The sequence below is a fragment of the Trachypithecus francoisi genome, unplaced genomic scaffold, assembly GCF_009764315.1.
Source record: "Trachypithecus francoisi isolate TF-2019V2 unplaced genomic scaffold, Tfra_2.0 Lachesis_group3, whole genome shotgun sequence".
Lineage (NCBI taxonomy): Eukaryota > Metazoa > Chordata > Mammalia > Primates > Cercopithecidae > Trachypithecus > Trachypithecus francoisi.
In genome coordinates this window covers 114,932,883-114,952,043 of record NW_022681468.1, presented here as the reverse complement: position 1 = coordinate 114,952,043, position 19,161 = coordinate 114,932,883, and the positions used below count along the sequence as shown (strand labels likewise).

Sequence of the window (19,161 nt, the reverse complement as noted above, 5' to 3'; positions counted from 1 at the left end):
GATAACTGAGAAAAGGCAGCATCTCAAGGATGCCTTCCCTTGGCTCTCTCCCCATCCCAAGGTTTTGGGTCATTCTGTCTCCCAGAAGGCATCTCAGTCCCTTCCAGCCCCAGCACAGATTTCTTCCTTTTCTTTTGTTTCTTCTTTTTTTTTTTTTTTTTTTTTGAGATGGAGTATCACTCTGTTGTCCCGGCTGGAGTACGGTGGTGTGATCTCGGCTCACTGCAACCCCTGCCTCCCCAGATTCAAGCAATTTTCCTGCCTCAGCCTCCTGAGTAACTGGGATTACAGGTGCCCGCCACCGTGCCCAGCTAATTTTTATATTTAGTAGAGACGGGGTTTCACCATATTGGCCAAGATGGTCTCAAACTCCTGTTTGAGTTTGAGATCAGGTGATTTGCCCAGTACAGATTTCTAACCCCAGAGGGCTATGAATGCTGAGCTGGCCCTGCCACAGAAGTGCTAGGCAACTTCTTACGCTCTCTGGGCTCTGGGTCCTGCATAGCACATTGAATTTGTTTAGAAGGCAACCAGACCTTATTCTGGGAGGGTCTTTGGGAATTCACAAGCATGCTTGGTGCCAGCATTCAGGCCCAGCCCAGTCCACTTTGCCTGCCTATAACAGGCTCGACAGCTGGGCCTTAGACTTGCATCCAAGGTCCCATGACTGAACCCTGCAGCCGCTTCAGTCTCATCTCCTACCAGCCCCTCCTCGCCACATGTCCTGTCTGCACTCCCGCAGTGTACCAGGCTGCTGCTCACCTCCACACCTGTGCTCCTGCTGTTCCCTGTGCTAAGACTGTGTCCCCTCCTTATGCCTGTATCACCTAACAAACTCCTACTCATCCTTCAAAACCCATCTCCCTCTCTGACATGCCCTCCAATACACCCCTGCCTGCACCCCAGGGTGAGGAGGGGGCTGGCTGAGGGGCTCCCCGGCTACTGCATTTGCCATACTGATATATTATGCCACACTGCCTGCTGTCACATCGACTAGAATACAAGCTCCTTGGGACAGAGACCCCAAGCCTTGGTCACATCTGTGTCTCCAGTGCCCACCACAGGGCCTGGCCAAGTGGGCTTGCCAAAGAGTGTATCCTGAACTGGGAGGACCTCAGTCCTTGGCCTGGGTGGGGGAAAGGCAGTGCTCACTCCTCCCCTGGAGATGAAAGGAGACACTCTCTTGCCACTCTGGCTGCCCACTTACAGGGTCATGACGACCTCAAGGTAGACAACGGATTCAGTTAGGGCAAAATGCAAACATACACTTTGGGGGTGGGGGGTACAGAGGAGGGAGTTTTAACCAAGCTCCCTGCCCACCCTTCCCCTGCCAGCCCCCTAGTCTGGACCCATCCCAGGGTCCTTCTGTGAAGGTCACTGACATCATGACGAACCCTTTCCTGCAGACAGCTCCAAGCTGTGGTGGAGCACCTGGGGTGGGGATTTGGGGGTTGGGGAGGGGCGCAGTTCCATGTGTATTTCAGGCCCAGCAGCATTCCTGCCAGGAGTTTTAGAAATGGAAATGGAGGGCTGTGTTCCCTCAGCACATGTCCCGCCTCCTGGAGCTAGCATCTCTGCCCTCACACGGCCCATGTGCAGGGGCACAGAACCCCAGCTGCCCACGAGCCCCCTCCTAGGCTGCAGCAAAGGCCCACATCCAGGCAGGGTCCAGAGAAGTCTGACAGCCTGTCAAAAGCAACAGCAAAAGCCATCTCAGCCCCAGGAGCCTCTCCTCCCCCACCCCCGTGTGTCTGATGCGGTGGTTTTATTGCAGGAAGTGAGGGCATTCAAGACAGCCTCAGAATGTATGAACCAGACCTGGAGCCGGCAGGGGTGGGGGGAGCAGAGCAGCCTTGGGACTCCAGGAGATGGGTGTGGGCTCAGTGGAGACCGTTGCAGGGGACCAGGGAGGCATCTGGACCTTCTGGCTAGGCCAGCTTCAAACTCGAGTTGAGGGGAGGCCTCTCCCGCCGGCAGCTAAGCATGGCTATCAACATCCGGCAAGCCCCGCCCTGAATTCAGCTGAGCCTCTGGCCCTGCAATAGGGAGATCCCAGCGAGTGAGGAAGCATGAGCCCCGCCCTTGTGGACTCCAAGGCCAAGGCCAGTTGAGGACAGGAGAGCCAGCCCCAGGGTCCGGAGTGGTGGTGAAGACTCTGGAACCAGCTCACCCACTCCAACAACTTCCCTAGCCTCCTTGTGCCTCACTCTCTTCCTCTGTGGAATGGGCATGAAGGTGGCTACTTCATCAGGTGACTGGTGGTGAAGTTAGACCGATCTATTTAAGGTAGTTAGAACAGTGCCCAGCCTGTGGTGAGCTCTTGTCACCTGCCTGGTGCAGGCTCTAGAAATTGAGAAAGGAAGCCAAGAAGAGTGGGAAAGCCTTTTGTTAGGAGGTGGGCTTTGCAGAACGGATCTGCAGTGATGGGGGAAGGCGACCCCGTCGTGTAGGTGGGAGAACTGCGTGAGCAAAGGCACAGAGGCCGAATGCACTGAACCTGTTTGTTCCCCCAGAGGTTCTAAGGCCGCAGGAAGTGGCTGGTGCGGGAGTGGCTGGTCCGAGGGGAGCTGCGCTATTAAGTGTGGAAGAGGAGGGGGACAGGAGCAAGACCACAGGGACCTTGACCGCCAAGCTGGGTGAAGGAAGTGTGAATAAAGCCCCAGTGCCACCAGGCATCTCCGTACTGCCCCTCCTCTCCCTCCCCAGCCCAGCCTGGCGCCTGCCCTGTTTCCGAGGATCCCCTGAAGGAGGACATCCCTTAGCCTCACAAAGAGCCCTGCCCTAGTCTCCACATAGTAATTGTCTTGTGTGTCTCACCCAGTGATAAGGGGTGAGCAAGGGACAGGGGGTGGGGGCTATTTAGCACCCGTTTTATAGATGAAATGCCTGAGACCAGACAGGAGCCCCTGGGGCCTCCCTGGCTTCAGGGGGCAGGCTCAAGCCTCTCAAGGGTGCAGCTCCCCTCCCTCTCAGCAGCCCACACTTGGTCTGTGTCCGGTGATGGGTCCCTGAAGGTCCGCTCGGGCGCCCCTCCGGTCTCCCGCCAGAGCAGGGCTGGAAGACAGCCATGTCTGGGGCCCGGCTGAGCTCAGTGCATGCCTCTGCGTAGTGCATTATTGATGGTGCTTCTAATTGTGCGTTTCCCAAAGTCTACAGGCCTTTGATGAAAAATTCATGGCACGCCTGAGGATGGGAGCAGACTCAATCGATTGGCGCACAGCAGGCGGGGGAAGATGGGGCCCCTCGCAGGGAGGGGTGGTGAAGCCTGGTCTGGGAGGCTTCTTGCCCCAGGATCTTGGGGACAGCAGGGGACACACACCCATTTCCCTGGTGGGGAGGCTGAGGGGCAGGAGCAGGAAGATCTAAGGCCCACATCTCAGTGCCAGCTGGTGACTGGTACCATCAAGGGGGGATGGCCGACTCTACCACGGGCCTCCCTTTCCTTTCCCTGGAAGGGTGCTAGACCCTCCAGAGCCCCTCATGAGAGTCACACAGAGGAGGGAGTAATATTTCTGGAGCCACTCTTATATGCCAGGCACTGCTCAGAGCTGTACACTCACAGCCTCATTTAATCCCCAACAGCGTTATGAGATGGGCACAGTGATGCACTCCATTTTACAGAGAAGAAAACAGGCTCAGAGAGGTTAAGTGACCTATCCAGACTCACACGGCTGCTTAGTAACAGAGCCCACTATCTTTCCACTTTACTAGGCCCACTCAAACAAGAACTAATAGGAGTATGGGGATTGTCTTGTGCCATTCCCCTGCCTGTCCCTATTGTTCAGAGGAAATGTCCCCATTAAGAAAAAGTGGAGTGGGCCAGGCGCGATGGCTCACGCCTGTAATCCCAACACTTTGGGACGCCAAGGCAGGTGGATCACGAGGTCAAGAGATCAAGGGCATCCTGGCAAACACGGTGAAATCTCTACTAAAAAAAAAATTTTTTTTAATGTTAGCCAGATGTGGTGGCGGGCGCCTGTAGTCCCAACTTCTCGGGAGGCTAAGGCAGGAGAATGGCATTAACCCAGGAGGCGAAGCTTGCAGTAAGCCGAGATCATGCCACTGCACTCCAACCTGGGAGACAGAGCGAGAGACAGAGTGAGACTCTGTGTCAAAAAGAAAAAAAAAGAAAACATGGAGTAAGTGAAACCTGAGGCCTGCAAATGAGAAGAGGAAGGGCACCCCCGCAACACTGAGAGAGGCCAGAGGCCCCCCAACCCTGTGCAGAGTGCTGAGCTAGGCACCCAGCAGCAGGAGCAGAGATTTTGAAACGGGTGAAGGTGACTGTCCTGGCTTGTCCAGTCAGGGATTATTATTGTGCCACCATTGAGGCCCCAAAGAACACTGTCAGTCATCCATTCATTCATTAAACAAGTAAACAAATATTTATGAAGCCCCAGTGCTGGTCAGCATCTTGCTAGGTCCAGATGGAGGGCCCTATCATGAAAGGCTTTGCGACCAAGTTTGTCTGGGACAGACAGGCTGAACCCAGTTCAGCTGGGGAAAGGCAGGCAGGCCCCTCCATACCCCAGGAGGGGGTCTCTGCAACCCAGGCTGAAGCCATTTATATCAGACGTTCTGCCTTCGTGACCAACGCTGTTTCTAGGTGGCGGGCTGGCTTGTTTGGGTTTGTTTTTTCTTTGCTTCCCAGTGAGTTTCTTTCAAAAACATCCACCCATGTCTCCGCTGAACTAAAGAGAAAGGAATTTGTCCAGAGCATCAGGAAAGCAGACAGGGGAAAGCCCCAGGGGCCAGGCGTGGGGCTCTAAGCCACCCTGCAACTGCAGGGAGGAGAGTGAGCCCAGCTTGTGCTGCTGTGGGGTGGGGAGGACTCCTGAGGGGACAAAGGGGAATCGGGGGGCAGAGAGACTAAGGGGAAGGGGGAGGAGGAGACTCAGGGACAGAGGGTGAGGTTCAGTGGGAGAGAAAGGGGAGACAAGGTATGGGGGTAACCAGGAGGCAGAGAAAGTGGAGAAGAGAGTGGGGAGTTGAGGGGGAGGCAGGGACCAAGGTGTAGCCAAAGGCAGGTGAGGGAGGAGGGATACTGAGCCTGGGCCAGGGGAGTCAGAAGGCCGGAGCCCTGAAGGGCACCACAGCCCTCCTCGGCCCTGCTGTCTCTGTACTATTCTATGGCCAAGGAGTGAGTCTTGCATTGTTTCAGCCACCCCACCCAGACACCCCCCACCCTGGAACAAAGGGGAAGTGGCCCCATGGCCTGCCTGCTTCAGCTCAGGGCTGGGCTTGGTCACCAGGCAGGTACCTGTTGTAGCAACGGTCCCTGGGGACCCATCCTGGGGAACAGGACTGCTAGCAGTAAAGATGGGGGAGCCAGGGCCCCCATCCCCTCCAGCCCCCAAGGCTACCCCAGACCTCGTTGACAACCTCTCTGTAAGTTGCCCCCTCACCCACTGGTTCTGCGAGGATGGGTTGTGGCTTGCCTAGCAGCAGGTGCGTTGGGGTGTGTTGCCCAGCAACCAGTAGAGGTGTTCCCAGAGCCTCTACAAGTGGGAGGCAGGGTGGAGAGGACCAGGGTTGTGACCATTAGATGCCCATGGCCACAGGAATCTTTTGCAGGGCCCCCAGCTCCAGCCTAGGCCACCTGAGCCCACACAGTAAACCAGAGAGGGAGTACAGAAGGGCTTCTGGGAAAATCCCTTAAAGTGACCATTGTCTCCTGCTAGTCTGGGCCCTACCTCTGGCGTCTTGGAGGTCCAGCCTCGGATCCTAGAAAGTGACTGAGCCTGGGCTAGCCTAGGAAAGCTTGCTGGTAGTGCGTGTGTGATGCCGAGCTGTGAGGAGGAGTGGGTGTGGCCGATGGGGCATCCAGTGGAAGCAGTAGCCTAGGCCGGGGGCTGGGGCCGCCTGGGGAAGTGCTAACCTTTCTGGTTTGGGCCCCAGGTGCCAAAGCATTTCTTCTTCCCCTTTGGCAAGAATCCCGGAGGACAACCCCAACAAGGATCATTCCCCACAGGGTGCAGATGAGTAGGCATGAAGTGGGCAAGGGCCTCGTTTCAGGTCGTTCAACAGCTGTGGGCAGAGGCTGGATCAGAACCCAAGGTTCTGGGTTCCAACCAGGGCTCTTCCCCCACCCTCCGTGGGGCATTCCTGAGGCAGCAAAGCTCTAACCAGGGAGGATTCTGGCGGGAGGTGACCAGTGGGGAAGGATTCTTTGTGGAAGAGTGAACCGGGCCTGTAAAACCAGGACTGGGGCCTGCCCCTCACCACCCGCTGAATGCCCAGCCCGGTACTTCCCTGACTGAGAGCAAAGGCTGGCCCCAATCTGCTGTCAGCAGAGGCTGGACTCTGGCCCAGTACCCAAGGAGTAGTGACTGATGGCCTGCCTTGAGATAGCCCGAGGGTCTTCCTGGAAGAGGAGGGCCCAGAATGGAGCCTTGAGGGTAGGGCAGGGTTCAGAAAAGCCTGAGAGGGGAAGTAGGAATGGGAAGCCAGCATCCTCCAGGAAGCCCTGCCCCCACCCCCACCCAGCCGGTCTCCATTGTCCTGGCCAGGCCCAATTAGCACCTGGCTCCTGCAGGGGCCAATTAGACAGGGGCTGAGGTCAGCTGCCGGCCAAGGCCCTGCCACCCCTCCAAGCTTCATCAAGCCAAGCACAAAAGCTTTCTAGGCACTATCTCTGCTGCAGCAGGAAGGGAAAGAAAGAACAGAAGAAAGGGAAAATTCACTCCTTTTGTTTCTTTGCCATAACCTTGGGCTGAACAAAGAAGCGACTGCCTCCCCTCCCTGGGAGGGCAGCTTCTGTGGAGCAGGGAGTCTGTTGTAAACAGCAATTTGCACAGACTGTTGTGGTTGGAAGGCCCAGATGACATTCGAGGGGAACCAGGAGCAGAGACCTGGGGTGAGCAGGGCCCTGGTTCTAGAAACTCCTGTGACTCCCCCTGCCCTCTGTTCAGAAACAGAGGTCCCGGGCCTGGCTGGTGCAAACAGGTGGGCCTGCTCCAGCTCTCTAGCCAGACAGACCTGTGTACTTTGCTGCCTCCAAAAAGCCCAGCCCACATGGGCCTCCACACCTTCCCTCGGTGTTCCCCACCTCTCAAGTCCCACCCAATCCAGTCAAATCTCACGTGCACCTCAAAGGCCCAGCTCCACCCCTCCTCTGTAGGATCCTGTCCCCAACCCCACCCCTGGCCTTGACTTGCACTCCTAAGGTGTGAGCCACGTCCCATGCAAAGCCTTCCTCCCACTGGGAACTCTCTGAGTGCAGGGGTCTCCCCATCCCCACAGAGCTGAGTTTAGGGGTGCAAACAGCAGCTGCCAGGCCCTGCTGGGGAGCAGGTGGAAGGGAGATATATGCCAAACAGAGCCCAGAATGGGCTTAGGAAGCTGGGGCCACCCTGGAGTGGTAGCAGGTGAAGGGGACCCACCAGTGCCATTGTCTCCTGCAGGCTCCCACCCCCATCGCACAGACCACCTTGCCCTCACCTCCCTAACCCTGCCCTCTGTGTCTCAGGAGTGAAACCTCTCCCACTGGGCTATGCCCTTCCCACTTTGATATCCCACCCAGCCAGTGAGGCTCTCAGTCCTCCCTCGCCTGCCCCCTGGTGGTGATGAGGTTCCAAAGTGAATGGAGGGAAAGAAAGAAGCTTGTTCTCATGGGGAGTGGGTTCTATTGTCCTTCAGTGGGTGGGAAGGGAGCTTGGCTGGATGGGCAGTGGCAAAGAACTGAGAGGCCAGGGACCCAGTAGCATTGGCCCGTGTGTTTCTGGGAGTGAGGGGAGTTCTTAGCCATGGTGAGCCCCGACCCCTGGGAAAACACTAGTCCCTTTCAGCAAATTTTCAGGCACAACCTCCATCCTCCTCGACTTGTCCCTGAGATGGCCCCTCAGAACTGGGCTTTTGCTCCCTGGTCTCTGGAACTGGAGGAGGCCAGCACCAATTTGCAAGCTGAATTTTCCATTGTATTTTAAAGAAATGTGGTTAATTCGCTTTATTTTATTTTATCTTCTCTTATTTATTTATTTATTTTTGAGATGGAGTATTGCTCTGTGGCCCAGGCTGGAGTTCAGTGGCGCCATCTCAGCTCACTGCAACCTCCACCCCACCCCCACCCGCCCCCTGGTTCAAGTGATTCTTCCACCTCACCCTCCCAAGTAGCTGAGATTACAGGCACCCACCACTATGCCCAGCTAATTTTTGTATTTTTAGTAGAGATGGGGTTTCACCATGTTGGCCAGGCTGGTCTCAAACTTCTGACCTCAGGCGATCCGCCTGCCTTGGCCTCCCAAAGGCTGGGATTACAGGCATGAGCCACTGTGCCCTGCCTAATTTTTGTATTTTTAGTAGAGAGAGGGTTTCACTATATTGGCCAGGCTGGTCTTGAACTCCTGACCTCAAGTGATCCACCCGCCTTAACTCCCAAAGTGCTGGGATTATAGACATGAACCACTGCACCCGGCCAAGGAATGTGGTTATTCCGTTTAAAAGTATTGGGAAACTTAGATTAGCCAAGAGAAGCCTCTCTGATAATCAAAGGACACCTGCAGGAGTTCTGTCTGGCAAATTTGGCAGGAGCAGGGTCTGGGTCAAAGGATTTGCCAGAGTAAGGCAGGGAGGCAGGGAGGCCCTTCCCTGCCATCAAGGTCTTCAGGAGCTAAAGGGGGAGCATGTGGGTGGCCCTTGGCAGATGGGGATTGCCAGGCTGGTGTGGACAAGGAACAGCTTCTGGGCAGAGGTAGGGAAGGCTTTGAAGATAGGGGCCCAGAAGGCTGGGCCCATGGGTGGAGTGGCCAGGGCTAAATTCTGAAAGGGGGTCTAGCTGTGCTGGGAGAGGTGGAAGTTCAAAGTTGGAAATTTACCATGAGGCCCAGTGGGAGCCGTTGGAGGGGGCTGGAGGCCAGAGAGGATGTTCCAGTTACCTATTGCAATAGCAAACGACCCCAAAATGTTATCGTTAAAACGAGAATTTTTTTCTTTTATTATCACATCTCATAGCTTTGTGGGTCAGGAACTCAGACACAGCACAGCAGGTCTGAGTCCTCAGCTGGGACAACCTACGGGGAGGGGCGGGAGCAGCCGGGGCTGGGTGGGCCTCACCCTCTCCTATACACTTAGTTTGGGCTTCCTCACAGTCTCAGGGCAGCAAGAAATTAGCAGCTAGCAGGGAAGAATTAGGGTTACTGCAAGATGGGTCTCGTCCCAAGCCCCTGTCCTCATCACTCAGCCCCAACATCTTCCCTGGAGCTAACCCAGGACAGAGGCCCCAGCCCAAGTTCAGGATTCACTGAGTGACTTCAGGCAAATCTCTGCACCTCTCTGGTCCCAATATCAGAACTTCTGAGATGGGGGTTCTGGGCTAGAGGTCTTGGAAGGCTGGCTGGACCGCCTGGAGGAAGGACATGTGCTCCTGGAACTGGGGAGAAAGACAGCCCCGCACACACCTTCCTCACAATATGAGCTGTGGGCCACTCAGCTTGGCCTTATCCCACCACAGGCTGAAGCTGGGTGTCTGTGGGAGGCGGCTGCCCTCTGCTGGCTGCAAAGGCAAACCACATGCAGATGGCCTGGGCCTGCCAGCGATGGATCCTGGGGGTGTGGGGAACCCTGAGATTGGGTGGCTGCCCAGGGAAGAGGACAAAGGAGAGGGTGTGTACCTGGTCCAGCAAACCCATCTTCTGCACCCACTCCAACACTAGCCAGACTGCCACCCACACTGCCTCAGACCCAGCAACCTGTCTCAGGCCTCCTTCCCTGGGAGAGTGAAGCCCCTCCCCACTCCTACTCCTGCTCCAGCCCATAATGTCCCCTATGCTTCCCTCCCTCTTACCTTCTAATTCTCCAGGAAATCCTCTCTCTCCACCACTATGCCTCTCCTTGAGCCTGTGTTCCTAGCTACTACTTTTGACCCTTCTCAACCTCACTGTCCCCTCAGACCTTACCCATAGCACCCAGCATTCAGAGCAATGGCGAAGGTCACCTCCTCCAGGCCACACCCAGAGGCTCCCTCTGCAGATCTGGAAGCTGTTGAGCCTTCTCTCCTTTTTCCAAAATTCTTTTAAATTGTGAAATGTAACCCATTTCACAATTTAAGAAAAATTGCATTGAACATATAGAACATAATTGTTATAAATTATTATATAGCAAATGTCCATGAAACCACCACCCAGGTCAGGAAACAGCATCACCAGCATCTTCACGCCCCTGTGCCCCTCCCAGCCACACCCCTCGTCTCCTGGATGTAATCACTCTACCAGTTTTCTGTCCTTGCTTTGCTTCTTTACTTTTTTATTATTTATGTATTTATTTTTGGGACAGAGTCTCACTCTGTCACCCAGGCTGGAGTACAGTGGCATAATCTTGGTTCACTGCAACCTCCACCTCCCGGATTCAAGTGATGCTCAGGCCTCAGCCTGCCAAGTAGCTGGGATTACAGGCACCTGCCACAACACTCGGCTAATTTTTGGGTTTTTGTGTAGAAACAGGGTTTCACTATGTTTGTCAGGCTGATCTTAAACTTCTGACCTCAATCGACCTGCCCGCTTCAGCCTCCCAAAGTGCTGGGATTAAAAGAGTAAACCAGCCCCGTGGCTCACACCTGTAATCCCAGCACTTTGGGAGGCCGAAGTGGGCAGATCATGAGGTCAGGAGGTCGAGACCAACCTGACAAACATGGTGAAATCCCATCTTTACTAAAAATACAAAAAAATTAGCCCGGCTTAGTGGCAGGTGCCTGTAATCCCAGCTACTCAGGAGGCTGAGGCAGGAGAATTGCCTGAACTCGGGAGGCGGAGGTTACATTGAGCCAAGATCACGCCACTGCACCCCAGCCTGGGCGACAGAGAGAGACTCCATCTCAAAAAAAAAAAAAAAGTGTTAGCCACTGCGCCTGACCTGCTTTGCTTCTTTGTACTGTCGCTACCTGAGCATGCCTCTTGAATCACTCTGGCCTAATTTTTCTATTTTTACCTTCATGGAGAGGGCACCATGACATATGCATTGCTTTGCTCACGGCTTTTTTGCTCGCCTTGATGTATGTGAGGTGCACCCACATCATGGTTTCTTCATGCTCTAAAGTATCCCGCTGTGTGGGTCTCCACCTGCCCCTATCTCTACCCCATAATTCCTCACTCGCCCGCCAGTTCTTTTATGTTTTTATGAAGGTGAGTTTTGCTTTGTGTCCCATTCAGACCATCTCTAGTGGCGGGTTCATCTCCATCACCCAAGCCACAAGACTCAAGCGGAAGGTAGTTGCCCTCCTTTTGAAGCCCTCTGCAGCCTTGGCCTTGCCAGCCGGCTCTCGCCACTCTTCCTCCTACCTCTCTGTCAATTGCCCTAGTCCTGAGAGCTCCTCTCCTACCACCCCTTGTCCTTGAACCCCCTCCTCACTCCACACTTCCCAGACGCGGAAAATCTGCTCCCTTCCCAAGGCTCCAGTGGAACCAGGGCTATCCTGCCACCTGTCTCCCACCAGGATTCACTCCAGGCTAGATTACCATCAGCCACTGCTGGCCTCCTGCACCTGAGGCCCTGCAGGTACCTCACCCCTAACATGCTCCTCCCCGAACCCAGCTCCCCCTCCTTCCCACTCCAGACCTGCACCTCCTCCACCCAAAGACCCCAGGCTCCTCCTTTCCTCATCCCCCCCCTCCTCCTTCTTCCCACTTCCTCCTTCCCACTCCAGGCATGCACCTCCACCAAAAGGCCCCAGACTCCTCCCACTCCTCCCCCACCTCCTCCTCCTCCGCACTGCAGGCATGCACCTCCTCCACCCAAAGACCCTAGCCCCTCCCAACGCCCCGCCCCGCCATCCCCAGCCCTCCTCTTTGTTGTTCACTTCACTCTGCCATGCTGAGTCCTCCTTGGTCTGCCTCCACCCAGCAAGGGTCCCTGGCTCCCTGCTCTGGGCCTCCATTCATTTCTCTGTACATCTTGAGTGGCCAGAGGGGTCTTGCCACAACCCCCCTCCAGCTTAGGCCTTCCAGTGGCCTGCAGGATGGAGTCCAAGCTCCTGAGGTTGGCCACACCCCTACTCACTCCCCAACCCGCACTCTGCCCTCCAGGAAGTCGCTGGCTTTGTTCCTGATCATACACTCTCTCCCCCTTGCCTTTGCCACAGTGTCTCCTCTGCCCGAGAGGCCTCTCCCCTAGGCCTCTCCCCTACCCCGGGTAACACCTGCTCACCCTCCTAGAGTCAGCTCAGGTTATCACCCCCTCCAGGAAAGCTTCCTAAACCTGGGGCTAGGAAAAGAGCCTCCTGTAAGCTCCCCTCTGTCACAGATGTCACTGCCATCTCCTCGGTGTAGATGGGAGACCATCGCAGGCAGGGATGGTCTGGGCTGGTCTGGGTTCCATGGCCCCAGTGTGGACATGGCCTTCAGCAATTGCTGGTGACTGCTGCTTCCAATGTAGCCTTTACACTGAGTCTCTATGACCTTGGGAACACTACTTCCAATCTCAGCTTCCCTGTTTTACAATGAGTTTATTTGGACCCTAAGTAGCCACAGGTGTCATGGGATGCAGTGCCTCAGATTCTGCCAGAAGCACTTCTTATTTTGGTGGGAGGGCGGGGGTGGGTAAGGGTTAAGCATTAACCCTTTAGGCTTCCTGCACTCAAGGCCCTGCAGATAACTTACCCCCAACACACCTTCCCTAAACCAGCTCCTTCTCCCCACTCCCGGCTTAAAAACAAAGACAATCACCACTCCTCCTCCTTCATGGAAACTGGTTCTCAGTTTCTATAAAATGGAAGTAGTCACATCATCATATCTTCTGTGCCCACTGCCCAGGGTTATAATAAGAACCATTAAAAATGTGGGGGCAGGCAGAGTGGCTCATGCCTATAATCCCAGCACTTTGGGAGGCCAAGGTAGGAGGATCACTTGAGGCCAGGAGTTCAAGACCAGCCTGGGCAACATAGCAAGGCCCCATCTTTACAAAAAATTTAAAAATTAGCTAGGCATGATGGCACACACCTGTAGCCCCAGCTACTTGGGAGGCTGAGTCAGGAGGACCACTTGAGCCTGGAAGTTCCAGGTTGCAGTGAGCTATGATCATGCCACTGCACTCCAGCCTGGGTGACAGAGTGAGACTCCATCTTGGAAAACAAGATAGCACTCAGAAGGTGGTGGAGGAAAGGGAGATGCTGTTGCCAGGCACGCTGGGTGCCAGAGCCTGGGCTGGCACTCTTCATGCCCCCTCTCACTCCACAGCAACCCCCCTTGAGGTGGGATGATTTTCCCATTCCATGGATGAGGATACTGAGGCTCAGAGAACAGCTGCCCTTCCACAGCCAAAGCGAAGGTGTCGGTGCAGCAAAGGCCACCAGCGCTTAGTGGCAGTAGGGCAGTTCAAACCCGAGAGCTGGGTCTTGGTTGGGGAAAGGGCAGCGTCAGTGGGTAAGGAGAATGCAGTGGGCACTAGAGTCAGGCACAATGGCTTTGGAGTCAGTCCTTCTAGAGGAAGCTCAGCCCAGAGACAAGACAGGGAAGTGACTGGTGCCTGACCCTCCCCCACAGACTGGAAAGTGGGGAGGGGGCTGGAGGGGAGGGACTGGATCAAGGGAGGCAGCAGGACCACAACAGGAATCTGGGCCATGCTGTCCTTCCTGTTCTCAAGGCTGGGCTGTGACGCAGAGCATGGCCCTGGGGGTTGGGGAGGTCCAGCTCCAGGCTGTGGGGAGCGGTCAGGGCCACTCATCTGCAGGCAGTGTCCTCCCAACTGCTCAAGGTCCCTGCTGTGCAGGTTGGGGAAGCCGAGGAGGGAAAATAGGTCCTTCAGGTTCCCACAGATGTAGAGGAAAGAGAGGATAGAGACTGAGGGGTAAGGGCTGAGATCCCTCTCCATACCCTGGGGTAGCCCTCTCTCTCAGAGAGCAGCCAGGCTGGATCGGGGAGGGGATAGGCACCTGTGGAGGCCTACAGGACTAGTCTCCGAGGAGTGGAGTCCAGCAGGGACCGTCTGAGACAGGGACGCAGCCTCACCAGAAGCCATGCTCTCCCTCCATCTCCTTCCTGGCTCCCGGCCCCAGCTTTCTTTATCTGTCAAGGCAAGGTGTTAGTAACAGAGCTCTGGGCCAGGTGCGGTGGCTCGTGCCTGTAATCCCAGCACTTTGGGAGACTGAGGTGGGCAGATTACCTGAGGTCAGGAGTTCAAGACTAGCCTGGCCAACATAGTGAAACCCCATCTCTACTAAAAAGACAAAAATTAGCTGGGCATGGTGGTGAACGCCTGTAGTCCCAGTTACTTGGGAGGCTGAGGCCAGAGAATGGCTTAAGCTTGGGAGGCGGAGGTTGCAGTGAGCCGAGATTGTGCCACTGCACCATAGCCTGGGTGATGGAGTGAGACTCCATCACAAAATAAAAATAAAAATAACAGAGCTCTGCTCATGCTCCAAAAAAGCTGAGTCGGAGAACAGGAGGGTCTTAGAAAAGATCACCCTCTGAATCAGAAGAGGGGGTGATCGGACCCGTGGGGTGAGCTGAAGAGCTGGCAGCCCCTTCCCACAAGACTCACCCCACGAGCACGCACACAACCCAGTTATGGACAGGATCATATTCATTTGCCACATGCACTTTCCTTTCACAATAGAGCGTGGCCATCTCTGTGTGTCAGTACAATAAAATCTAGGTCATCCTTTGTGACCACAGCCTGTGATCCAGAGACTGAGCATGCCCTCATATAAGACCACAAGCTGTGCTGCAGTGAGCATCCCTGCACACATTTTCCTGGGTGTGTGTGCGTGTTTCCCTGGAAGCCAAGAAAACCCATTTGGATACTGCTGTAACTGTCCAGGGCAGACATGCTAAGATCTTGAACCGGGCTGGGCAAAGAAAGAAAGAGCCAAATTTCCTTTGCCAAAATATCATGTGCTTCTTTCGGTCGTCAGTCCCTCGTCAGTAATGGGCTGCCATAAATTGAAGATTTAGAGCACAGCAAAGGAGGGGGCTGGGAGCTCTGGGGGCCACAAAGAGGAAGAGGAAGGGGTCTGACCTGTTGATTAAAGCAGTGATTAGAATAGAATGGGTGTGGAAGAAAGCAGCGGCCTCCAAATTATACCTGCCTCGGCAGGGGCTTCACACACCGACTCTGAGCCTCACAGCAATACCAGGTATCTCTGCATGAGGACTCTGAGGCTCAGAAATGTGAAGGGGCCTGGCTGAGCTCACACTGCATGTGAGTGGCCAAGCTGGCCTGCTGATCTGGGCCTGACTGCAAAGCCCTGTGTGTGTGTGGTCTCTAGACAGAGTCTCTGCATTAACAATGCTGTCTGAGGACACCAGATGGGCAGATCTGGAGGAGCCAAGACCTGGAACTCAACGGGGGCAAGTGCTGGGGAGATGGACCTGGCACTGGTGCAATTACAGGGAGCCCAGCCAGAAGGCTAGACAGTGGCAGGTGACAAGTGGTGTCTGGTGGGCCCCTGCTGCCAGGAGAGCCCTGCTCTAGAAGCCATGGCCTGCCATGCAGCAGGTGGGAGGCAGTGGCTGAGAAGGCGGGCCATATCCGCAGTCAGCATGAGGCCCAGGTGGGAGCTAGGGGCCAAGCTCTGCTTCCTGGAGGCGTGAGTCCCCACCCGTATGTACACAGCCTCCCACAGCTTCAGGAAGCCCACATCCACCAGGGCTCAGCAAACTCAGGAGCAAACTCACTTCCCCACACCCATTTCCTCCTCTATCCCAGCTCCCACCTGCTGTTCCTCCATCCAGATCTCTCTGGTTTCACATCAAAGTTGCAGTGAGCTATGATGGTGCCACTGCAAGATCCTTTTCTATTTTGAGCTGTTCAGATTTAAGAAACTCTCTTTATGAAACTTTATAAATAACAGTAGGGAATTTCTGCTTATAAAACAAATGTATATAAATATAGCCTATTAATTTTCCTGTATATATATATATGTACATGGGCAGGCATGAATTTTTCTCTCAATTGGGGATCGCACTGGTAGTTCCTTTTTGTAGCCTGCTTTTTGTAGGCTACTGTGTAGCATACTGTGTTCCTTTTTGTAGCATACTGTGAAGTGTCCATGTGTGGAGGCCTCATGGCGGGATTGCATGGTTCTTCAGAACACAGGCTCAAGTCCCTGTAGGCCTGGATTTCAGACCCTGGCTCTATCACTCATCAGTTTTGTAACTGAGCAAGTTACTCGCCTCTCTGAGCCTTGGTTTCTGCTTTGGTAGAACAGGGATAATAGTACCTATCCACGCAGGTCTGATGAGAGGACTGAGGGAGGGCACATAAAAAGCTTAGAAGAAGGCCTGGGACACAGTGAATGCTCAATGAGCATCAGACATTAGGATTGCTGTTGTTCCTGACCTCATGGCTGACTCCAGCCCCCTAACCCCCACCTCATACCCCGCATCCTATAGCTGGATCCCAGCCTCCACCCTGAGTGCTAACCTGGGTCTCCCAGGATGACCTTGGGTTATCTGACTACTGAGTGTCATCCAGTGGGATTTCTGAGAGGTTCTTCCCTGCATTCTCAGTGACGTGAGGAATGAGAGGAATTAGAAGAGGGGAAAGGAAGAGGGAAAAGGTGAAGAAATGGCTATGATTGAGCCAGACCCTGCAAACCTGGCCCTGGATCTTCTCAAGTCTCCATTGCCCATAGGCCTCTTCCCCTGTGTCCGCGCCCGAGGTTTCCCCCTGAGTTGGTATCACAGGATGTGATGTGGCCCCGGGGAGAGCACATTAGTGTGGCTGCCCTCATATGGCCAGGATGGGTGAGGATCAAGTCATAACCACCCCTCCAGGGAGCTGCTAATACTTAGGGCCATGGCTTGGGACTCCTAGTGCTCACTGGCCTTGAGGGGGGCCCACTGACTTTCAAGTGTGGATGTGGATGTGGATATGGGACCAGGGTTGCTATGGGACAGTGGGCTCAGCTCTGGGCTCTGGGATCCACAGGAGATGAACAACTACCGGCGGGCCATGCAGAAAATGGCAGAGGACATCCTGTCTCTGCAGAGACAGGCCAGCATCCTGGAAGGAGAGAACCGCATACTGAGGAGTCGCCTGGCCCAGCAGGAGGAGGAAGAGGAGCAGGGCAAAGCCAGTGAGGCCCAGAACATGGGTGAGGATGTGCAGGCCACCAAGGGCACCCGGGCTTCTGCCTGGGCCCAGGCTCCAGGTTGTGCAACAGGGTGGCAGGGTGCTTTTCCCAGATGTGCATGCAGCTGGACTCTGGCAAATAGGAGCCCCTCGCCCACAGACACTCACACAGTCCCTGCCCAGCTGGTCCCCTCAGGGATGGGAAACAGAGAATCCGGTCCTGTCCCAAGCCCTGGGGCCAAGGGTATCTGCCTTCCTGCTACTGACCATGCTGACTTGAGCTGGGAGAGGTGTCCTCCCTGAGCCGGCTCCCCAACCCACCTAACAGTGTCCATGAAGCAGAAACTGCTGCTGAGTGAGCTGGATATGAAGATACTGAGGGACAGGGTGCAGCATTTGCAGAATGAGCTGATTCGAGTGAGCTGGGGCTTGTGGGGGCAGAGGGGAGGGAGCTATGGTGGGGAGCATCTGGGTGAGAAGAGTCTGGGAGGAGAAGGGAGAACAGGCACAGAGGGAATGGAGGCAAAGAAGAAAGGGGACCAGCCCAGTGGAGGACTCAGCAGAGGTGCCGAGGTGGACCATCAGGCCAAGATGGACTCCCAGGCACCCATTCTCTCCCCTTCTCTCCTCCCCCATCTCACAGAAGAATGATCGAGAGAAGGAGCTGCTCCTTCTGTATCAGGCCCAGCAGCCACAGGCTGCTCTGCTGAAGCAGTACCAGGGCAAGCTGCAGAAGATGAAGGCGCTGGAGGAGACCGTGCAGCACCAGGAGAAGGCAGGTGGCAGAGGGGCTGCCCCCGGGGCCCACTGATGATGGCAGAGTAGGGAGCCCCTGGGCCAGCCCAGCCTCTGCTCTGCTCTCCAGGTGATCGAGAAGATGGAGCGGGTGCTGGAGGACAGGCTACAGGACAGGAGCAAGCCCCCTCCTCCGAACAGGCAGCAGGGAAAGCCCTACACGGGTGAGTCCACACCCTGATGTGATCAACTCCCCAGTTTCTGCCCCACACCTGGAGGCCCTGCCTTCCTGGAGCCTCTCAGCTTCAGGAGAACCTGTGAAGAGGTCCTCTGCACTCAGTTATGTCTGTGGGCCTGGGAGACCCAGGATTGCATTGCTCCCTTCCTCATTCAGGCGCCTCATCCAGAGATCCCCTGAGCTCCCTCCTTCCCTGGAAGCCCCTCAGAACACAATCGGGATGCAGTGTGAGCCAGGCTAGAAAGACGCTGGACCTCCAGAGGAGAGCCCTGCAGACTAGCACAGCAGAGAGAGCCTTCCCCAGAAGAAGGGGCAATGCTTCCCAGCTCCTAACCCCAGGATCCGTAGAATTCTTTCCCCATATCTCCAAAGATTCTGTCTCTGCAAAGCAAACAAACAAAAATATTTTGATTAAATCAATGATTTGAGACCAGTCGTGATGGTTCATGCCTATAATCCCAGCACTTTGGGAGGCCGAGGTGGGCAGATCACTTGAGGTCAGGAGTTCGAGACCAGCCTGGCCAACACTGTGAAACCCCACCTCTACTAAAAATACAAAAATTAGCACCTATAATCCCAGCTACTTGGGAGGCTGAGGCAGGAGAATCACTTGAGCCCGGGAGGCAGAGGTTGCAGTGAGCCAAGATTGTGCCACTGTACTCTAGCCTGGGTGACAGAGGGAGACTCCGTCTCAAAATAAATAATAAATAAATGATTTGGGGATTTTCTTCCCCATTGATATTAACCAAAAGCCACCTAAAACTGCCAATCAGCCTCTGATAAGCAGAAAGGACCGGGTAACACCATGTCAGGCCAGCCCAAAGCAAGGGATTTCCCTGAGCCTGCCTGTGCAACCTCACCCAGGGCCCCTGTGTGCCAAGCCCTGTGCTTAGTCTTCACTGCTGAGGGTTTCAGGGGCAGGAGGGTGGTTTCTAGGGGCTTTAGAAAGCAATGAAAGCTGGGCTGGCCTTTCAGGAAGCCTGAGTTCATCCAGGAGTCTGGATGAGACTGATAAGGCAACCTAGGGAGGGAAAACAGCCAGATCAAAGGCCCAGGGAGTAAGAAGAATTCCAGGAATGGAGAAGGAAGAGAGAGAGGTGAGGAGCTAAAATACACCGAAGACAAATGAGTTAGAGAGAACGTTGGGGTCAGGTTTGAGACAGCCTAGAAGGACAGCCTGTGTGTAC

General features: G+C 55.1%; 1 protein-coding gene across 2 annotated transcripts in view; it reads left to right on the top strand.

Moving 5' to 3' along the window:
- The window catches only part of CCDC33 (coiled-coil domain containing 33), a 101,494-nt gene that overhangs the window by 79,100 nt on the left and 3,233 nt on the right, over positions 1-19,161 (top strand). For both annotated transcript variants that reach the window (XM_033189395.1, XM_033189396.1), the window contains exons 12-15: positions 16,858-17,023; positions 17,330-17,418; positions 17,645-17,776; positions 17,867-17,960. In XM_033189395.1, the coding sequence (XP_033045286.1) occupies positions 16,858-17,023; positions 17,330-17,418; positions 17,645-17,776; positions 17,867-17,960 (481 nt within the window). The remainder of the gene's footprint in view (positions 1-16,857; positions 17,024-17,329; positions 17,419-17,644; positions 17,777-17,866; positions 17,961-19,161) is intronic.